Source organism: Rhagoletis pomonella, unplaced genomic scaffold (assembly GCF_013731165.1).
Source record: "Rhagoletis pomonella isolate Grant_MI unplaced genomic scaffold, Rhpom_1.0 Rhpom_scaffold_00004, whole genome shotgun sequence".
NCBI classification, from domain to species: domain Eukaryota; kingdom Metazoa; phylum Arthropoda; class Insecta; order Diptera; family Tephritidae; genus Rhagoletis; species Rhagoletis pomonella.
The window spans coordinates 15,058,088-15,066,727 of NW_023458558.1; the positions used below are offsets into that span (position 1 = coordinate 15,058,088).

Here is an 8,640-nt window from a genome sequence, read left to right on the forward strand (position 1 = left end):
CCACAGCTCGTGTGCTACACTACCATTATCGACTGACTCAGAAGACGCTGCAACCACAACCGCAGCACGACAGGTGCTCGGCAAAGCAGGTAGCAATTGATGACCGCTGGTATACTTTTCCTTATATTCCAATAGTTTGTATCTGAAACAGAAACAGACTGTTCATTTCAACGGCCTTATGCGTTACCGGCGCGTGTGTCTTACTTGAACAGCTCCAAAACCTCAACAGATTTTGTTATTTTGATCAGACCCTCATCGGCGTCACCCTGAAATAGCAATGGAAATTCCAAATCTTCACTTGCGCGCCGCACCAGCAGCTGACAAACGCAACGCAACAGTACCGTCATGCGTTGTGTGCTACGATAATAGCGCGCATGCGTCCAAATGAGATGTAGCACATGTACTAGTGGACTCACCAGCTCAGCGGCTGCATGGAAATTGACAGCGTTAAAGGCGGCCGTTTGCCGCAATAGTGGCTGTAGCCAGAGCGTGTTGTCCTCGGCTTCGTGCCAGGCGCATACCAAACGCTTGAAGACCTTCACAAATGGCTCATAGTAGGCTGAGTCGATACTCTTGAGAATGTGTGTGAGTGACTTGTGCGTTGTTGTGCGCAATTGTTCGTAAATATTTTGCAAATTTTGTTTGCGGTTGGACCAGTAGGCGATCTCATGTGCCGGCAGTGTTACCGTCACTACACATTTGGTTTGCTGGCTGGTATTTCTTGATTGATTGCCGGTGCTGAACTCCGAGCGCTCGCTGAGAATTTCATGTATCTGCGTTGTCCAATTGATGTACATTTCCTCGAGCGCCGCAAGGAATTTTGGTTCATTGGCCGGAGCCAAGTTACTGCAAAAGGTGGAGAAAGGGAAATAGAGATTTTTTTAACTTAATTAAATCTTGTTTACCTTAAATTAAAAAAAAAAAAAACTGAGTATATGTCCTTTTTGTGGATTCATACAAGAGAGAAATGTGCTCCCTCAAACGATTCTAGAAGATGCGATTGAGGTAAATAAATATTACATCCCCTTAAACCAGAGGATCAAACCAAAATATGCTATCGGTGCAAAATATAAAGTTAGGAGAAACGATGTAAGAAAAAATAGAAGAGAAATTCTATCCGAAACAGAATATTTTATCAGAAGCGATGTATGGTGACGCCGCACAGTGGAAGAGGCCCTTTCGAAAATTGGCAAAAACTAAATATTGTGCTCCGATTTAACTGTAATTTGTAATCTGTGGTGAAAGTTCTGGGTTGCTTTACTGACTATTTTACGTCAATTTCCATGTGTACAAACAAAAGCAGGCAAACAACAAGCAAGCAAATATTTATTAATGAATTTAAAAATATAATTAATTTAAATGTAAATACAACTAATATAAAAAGCAATAGACCGAATTTTCCGACTGGAATGTCATTATTGGATTAGCCATTCGTTACCCGTTCTCCGCTGCACTTATGTTTACCACATAAATTGATACAAATTGGCCAAAAACTGCGACACACGGCAACACTCGATTGGTTTCACAGAACTTTCAACAAAAATGTAAACTGCTTGTGAAGCATGAGCATGTGGAAATTATTTCTCAAAATATAACAGTTATTGATGAAAACTGTCGTTGAAAAATTCACTATGGAGGAAATGTTTTACAACTAAGTGATACATATCAATCAATTTATTTTTTCTTATGGAAAATTAAAAACAAATAAGAATTTTATGAATCCAAAGTAACAATTATTTTTGATTTTTATTTAAATAATCTACAAATAATAGTTATTTTTAATTTTTTTATATTATATGTCTTAGATAACAGTTATCGAAGACTTTAATTTATTATCAATACAAATCATTCAGTGACTTTTACTTTTAAAAGTCATCAACATAAATCAGTCGCAAACTTTTATTTTTTAAGTCATACGTATAAAAGACATTGTAATTTTGAGCAGTTAAGAAGGTGTTGGAGAAGAAAAGTTTACCACGACGTATACAGATGACTTTTATAAGCACGATTTGAAAAATAAAAGTCAGTGACTTATTTATATTGATGACTTTTAAAAGTAAAAATGACTGACTGATTTTTATTTATGACTTTTTTAATAAAAGTCTTCTATAACTGTTATCTAAGACATTTAATTTAAAAATCAAAAATAACTGTTATTTCCAGATTATTTAAATAAAAATCAGGAATAGTTATTATTTTGGATGTATAAAACAAAAAGTAGCAATACATTTTATTTAAGGAGTAATTAAATAAAAGTATAAACATAACTGTTAAAGAGTGATTTTTTAATAAAAGTCGTAACTGTTACGGCTCCTGTTCAGAAGCGATTTGCGTTCTTCCAGTTGCAGTTATACCTTGAAATTTTTATTTCTGCAAAAAGGATTTTCTGGGTATTTACATGGGAAAGTGGACATTTGCAACAATAAAATGAGTGGAAAAGCGCTTGCATCACCACGTTCAGACGCGCTTTAAGGCCAAGCCTAATACTAAGATTAGCCGTGTTTTTTTACGAGAATTTATAAATCTACGCTTAACGTGTAAAAAACAAAAAGCCATCGACAATTTCCATTTAAAAACAAATACTTTTTATTAATACAAAGTTCTGCAGTATATGGAAAACGAATTCAAAATGATATATATTCAAAGTGGATTTTGCTCCCCCCTATACACAATTTCTTTAGTGTAATGTTTTGTATTTAATCCAGGAAATCTTGTGTCGCGAGCTTTCACTTTGTTCAGTCATTTCGCTCCTGGAAACCCTTAAACATTTTGATTTTGCATAAAGCTGCTTACTTCACACAATTAAATTGTTCATTGACCTACATACCCGTATTTAGTACGCTGTTTATTATACATTCACAGCGACAAGGCCGGAGCAAGTGTGTCTGTATTGCGAGGGACAACATCAAATGGACGGATGCCGGTTTAGTGACTAGTATGTATATCATTTGATTGATTTGCATTTTGCCCAATACCTTGGGGTATGTACTATTCGGTCTGCGTCATCGATTCGTTGTTGTCAATCGAGAATTGAACTAATCGCCAAAATGGTTAGACGACTGTCATCATACTCTACAGTTTTGGGTGTTTTTTTTTGCCTCAGCAGCTGTTAAAATTTAAATTTCAGGCAAATAAATAAAGCACATACATACATACATACATACAAAAGGAAATATTTGGACAGGGATTATCATGGAGCAGTGAAAAGCAGCAGTTGAGTGCTTTTATGTTGATGTTAAAAGTTGGTCAGAGGCGAAATTGATTTTGGATTGTGCTCTTTCGTTCTCGGCAGTGTAGTTCAAGCGTTGTTGTGAATAGTAAAGTTTGCACTTTGCACAGAGCGCCTGACGGTTGAGCAATTCGAAAGTATGTATAGTTCTAGGGCTTCAAAAAAAAAAAAAAAAATCGGATGGATTTTCCGGACTAAACGGAAGAAAGATATGGGTGTAGCTTAAAAACTTCTTCCGGTCCAAAGTGATCTATATTTGCAGTCAGGTAAAATAGTATGTATGTATGTATATTTAAAGCTTATGTGTAATTTTTTATCATCCCGCTTAAGTAGCATTTATGTACATACATATGTACATACATATATTAACGTTATTTAACTAAAATGGATATAATCCAACTCTAAGGCAAGTAAATTTTCCATGAAGTTCGCTTGAAAATGTCTCACTGTGCATGTTTGCATTGTATTTAAATTTTGCAACAAACTTTGTTGTTCTTTCAGTTTTCAGTTTCGCTTAGCCTGTCTGCTTAAGTAATCCCTTTACAATTAATTTATGTACATTTCGAGCGTCCAAATTGCGGCGCTTGTACGTACATATGCATGTACATACTTCATCTTAAAATGAATCCCTTCAGGCGAGGCATTAGAATAACATAACCCGGTAAATATTATCGATAGAAAGGAAAAGCTAATGAAAATTGAATTTCTTAATTTTCACCGAAAATGGTTATTTTTTTTAAATGTAATTACATTTCTCCGATCAGACTATTATAGACATAATAAAGTATTTGCTTCAATTTTACAGCTAGTAGGTATATAGGTACATAGTTGAGTGGCTTGACTTTAGTGTGGGAGAATGAAAAGGAGTTAATTTCATGTTAAAGTGAAAAATTGAAAAAATTAATTCATAATGAATGTTTTGAGATGTTGTTGATTAGCAAACTTATTTTATCATGGAGCCGTAATTATGAAATTTATTATATTTGAAGACTTCGACCAAAATATTTTGGAAAATTTTAAATATTTATGTGAGTTCGACCGATTTGAAAATACCTCCAAAAATCGTGTTTTTTTCTGAATAAAAGTAGTTAATTAAAGGATTTTTTTTTAAAAACTCCCCTCAGATGATAAAATTGTTTAAGCTCAAAAAATCTGCATATAAATATTAAATAAATTTTTGAGACGGAATCATATATATTATGAATTTTCATACGATAGACGATACAGGCTTGCCAGCGTATCGCATGATATCAGTTCTCGTATTATCGTTTTCATACGGCCGACAGATATATTGTTGTGAATGGCTGTGGTTTTTGTTCACTTTTTATTGTGAACCAGCACAAATCAGCTACGCTAACTATTGGATTTCATACGACAACATTGATTCGTAATAGAAAATAACAGAATGCAAGCGTCTATCGTGCGTCGTACGAATTCATAATAGGGGGTATAATCATGAGATTATTGATGCTGCTTTTTCAACCTTTTCAAAGATTGCTTTAAGAAAAACTTTAATAATTGGGGCAACACTATACTGTTTCTGACTTGTAAGCAGCGTTGCCATTTTAGCCGTTTTCCGGCTAGATTTAGCCGGTTTTGATAGCAACTAGCCGGAGAAAATTCGATCTAGCCGGCAGCCGATTTGTTAGCCGGTTTGTAAAAAAAAAGTTAGCCGTTTTTAGCCGATTTTACTATTTGCCTAATTTTCAGGTGCAAAAAGTAAACAAGTTGTTCGAAAGCAATAATGCAGACCCAATGAAGATTTTTAATGAACTCAATGTTTTACTTTCGCATCTATGCTCCCTAGTGGTTATTAGCGCGGACACATTTGATCCTATATGCTCCCAGTTGGAACCATACCTTGCTCCATTTCCTCAGTTTTATCACAGTTTTGAAGAGTATTTAAAAACAAAAGTAAGCACAAACGCTTTTGACCACGAAGCCGAGAAAATAATTCGAGAAAATGGTCGCTATTTTATTATCACTTTAATAAAGGAATTACGCCAAGGCCTCCCTACAAATATTGCCACACCAAAAAAAATTGATTTTTTTCGGTTGGAAATGCATTAAGAGTAATTAAACCAAAAGTATTTGTTCAACTACAGCAACAAAAGCACAAATATAATGCCGACGAAATAACATCCATAGAGATGCAATGGCAACGGTTAACGTTACATACCTGGAGTAATTTAGACTCAACTGTAAAATTTTGGGCCGAAGTTTATCAATTTCGAAATGCCCTAGGAGAAAACCCTTTTGCTGACCTTTGCAACCTAGTTTTTAGTTTTCTTGTTTTGCCTATAAGTAATGCAGAAGTAGAGCGAATATTTAGTTCAATGAATATAATAAAAACTAAGCAAAGAAATCCAATGTGCGTTAAAACGTTAAACGCTATTTTATATATAAGATACGGTTTAAAACGTGAAGAAAAATGCTGCCATAATTTTACTGTAGATGACCATCTCTTAAAATTAATGAATTCAGGTGACATATACAATAGTGATTCATTTGATGATGAGGAATATACACTCGATATAAATGAATGGTGTTAACTAGTCTTTCGTTTCTTGCGATTTATTTAAATGAAGCATGTGAATTTTCCCTAAAACATTTTAGCCGTTTTTTGCCAGAGTCTATGTGAAATTTCACTAAAACATTTTAGCCGTTTTTAGCCGCTTTTTTTTGCCAATCTAGCCGGTCGGCCCAAAAAGTTCTGGCAACACTGCTTGTAAGGTACCGTTAGAAAGGTATTTTTTCACTTTACTACCATATTATATTACTATAATTATTCTTAATGGGAAACTATATTTTTTATAGATTTTTGTATAGGATATCCAATTGTATAACGCGTTTCATGGTGAAAATTTGAAAAGAAATTTGATTTGTAATTTTTCTGAATGATGGTCATTTTTAATATCGTTTTAAGTCATCTCAATCTACATAGAAATTAACAATAAGAGAAAGGGAATTTTTTATTTTGCCGGATTATAAAGCGTTTTAGAGTGCTTTTTTACTCAAATATACATATAATCAAACTATGTTTGAAATCATTTCAATTTGAAATATGTACATAGATATATTAACATGCAACATTTTGGAGTTTTTGTTCAGTATCGAAAGTTTTTTATGGGTGGTATATTTTTTCTTCTCTAATTGTGATGCAGTTTTTAGTTTCTTTGAGCTATTTCCATACAAAAATCCACATTTTTGGCGATTTTCGGCAGTGTTTCCCACTATATAGTGATACTTTATTCCGTTACCAAATTTTTTTAATTAAAATTGATAGGTTTTTAAAAAATGTGGCAACTTTCCTTCACGTAGTTCACGTAGTTTTCAAAACCATTTCGGTTGATACCCATATGGTAACAAATGATTTCACTTTTCAAATAATTTGAGCTTAATTTCTTATTTTCTGTCTTCACTGGAAAAAGTTTTTATCTTGAAAATGTTATTAGGCAAAATTTTTCCCATGGAGACCGCATATTTCTTTTGGCAAGCAATAGTTATTAGACCTTTAATCTTGATAAATATTGCCCCCAATTCGATAATATTATTGATATTTTAATATATGTAAAAGCCAAAATTGACCTGCATTCTATTAAAATATTTGCTTTTATTTTATTTGGGTGTGAAACCGCAAATTTTCTAAATTTTTTAAGCGATTACATCCGGAAAAAATACTTGTTGGAAGCCATTTCACAAATGCTTTTATCAAGATAAAAAATGCCCACGCACAAATTTCAGACCAGCATGGAAATTATATGGAGAAAAATTTCCACGGTCAACAAAGGCTGAAATGATCCTGAATAGAATAATCGCCTCCTTCCGAGATTAAGAATAAGTGCCCAAGAAACAAGTTTGAGAAAAATAGCACCGGTTGCTGTCATCACAACTTGTAGAAGCCCAGAGCTTCATTCCTCTACCGCTGAGAAAGCGCGTCAGCGTTGCCGTGTAGCTAATTATCTCCAAACTTAATAATTAGTTAATAATGAAAATAGTTTCTGATTATAAGTTCCTTAAAATATTGCGGCCAGCAAAAGCTTTGCTTACTCAGACTAATTAACATTTTGTTTAGTAAATTAGCCAATGTACATATATATGTATGTACGTACGTACGACCATTTACCCAAGCTCAAACCGCAAATATCACTGCAATATGTGCAAATTCCAAACAAAGTTTTTTAAAGTTGTTGTGCTTTCACTTCCAGTTTTACATACTTACCCTTGATTAACATGTGATGCCACTTCTTCGATGACAGTTGGTGCAACTAATAATGACAAGATTGTGCGATTGTTCGTTTTTCCCTTAATCTGTGAAGAGATAACAGAAAAAACAAACAAGAATTAAAATAAGGTACGCAATTTATTTTTGCTTTTACACGTTAAAGCATATGTACATATGTGCTTATATGATCGCAGGCACGTTCGTTTGGAGCACAATACAAAAGAGAGTGGATAGCGCTGCATTGGCAACCCAACACAACCATTGACTCATAATATGTATGTATGTATGTATGTATACATATGTATGTTGACCCCTATTGTTTTATATCCCTGTTGCTCGCAGCAAACTTACGGTAACTGTAAAAGAACTAATATAGCCACAGTTCCGTGAATAAAAGTCAGACATGGAAACTTTTGCCAATTAGCAAAAATGGGCACGCACACGTCCGCATCATTTTCCTCTATCCTTAACGCCGCTCTAATGTTTGTAATATTCTCAATTAGATTAATGCAAATGCAAATATGCGAACATACGCAATTCCATGTAAATATGCATATACATACATACATTAGACTTGGTTGGTTCTCTTACAACAAAAAAAAAAAAAGTCCCCGATTGAACACAGCCAAAGCGAAATGCGAATGGTGATAGATTTATTTACAGCTGTATCATATGTACATAGGTACATACGTCAAAAATGTAACACCTAAAGCGCTGTTTCGATGGGATGTCAAATATAATCGACATACCATAATTTTTTTTTTTAAATTCCTCAATGGCTTTTATAGCAGGGACGTTGGGCGTTGAGCAGTTGCGACGTAGAGCTGTCGGAAAGACCCTCCAACAACAGCGGAACGGAATAAACGATAAATCAATTTACATTAAACAAATAAATAAATAAAAATAAACTTCAAATTTACTTGAAAAGTTCAGCCAGGGAATCATGATACAAAAAAGAAGGTAGTTTCAATAAACAACTTTTTGATTAAAAAGCAGATTTTTGACAATTGCTCAGTTGTGAAAAATTCGAAGCGGCGTTACCCAATTGTAAGTTTTTTGGTGTGGGAGATTTTATGTCCTAAATTTGGGATTATAAATAAAATAGTTGTGTTAATATTTACCTTTTAAAAATAATTCTGATCTTAAAATTGTTTAAATTTTACATTAAATTCGATAACAACTTGCC

The 8,640-nt window shown here is 33.8% G+C and overlaps 1 protein-coding gene across 1 annotated transcript in view; it reads right to left on the minus strand.

The window, feature by feature from the left end:
* The window catches only part of LOC118738116 (dynein beta chain, ciliary), a 42,400-nt gene that overhangs the window by 29,775 nt on the left and 3,985 nt on the right, over window positions 1-8,640 (minus strand). The window contains 3 exon segments of the mRNA XM_036469036.1: window positions 19-142; window positions 205-846; window positions 7,452-7,540. Coding sequence (XP_036324929.1) covers window positions 19-142; window positions 205-846; window positions 7,452-7,540 — 855 coding nt within the window.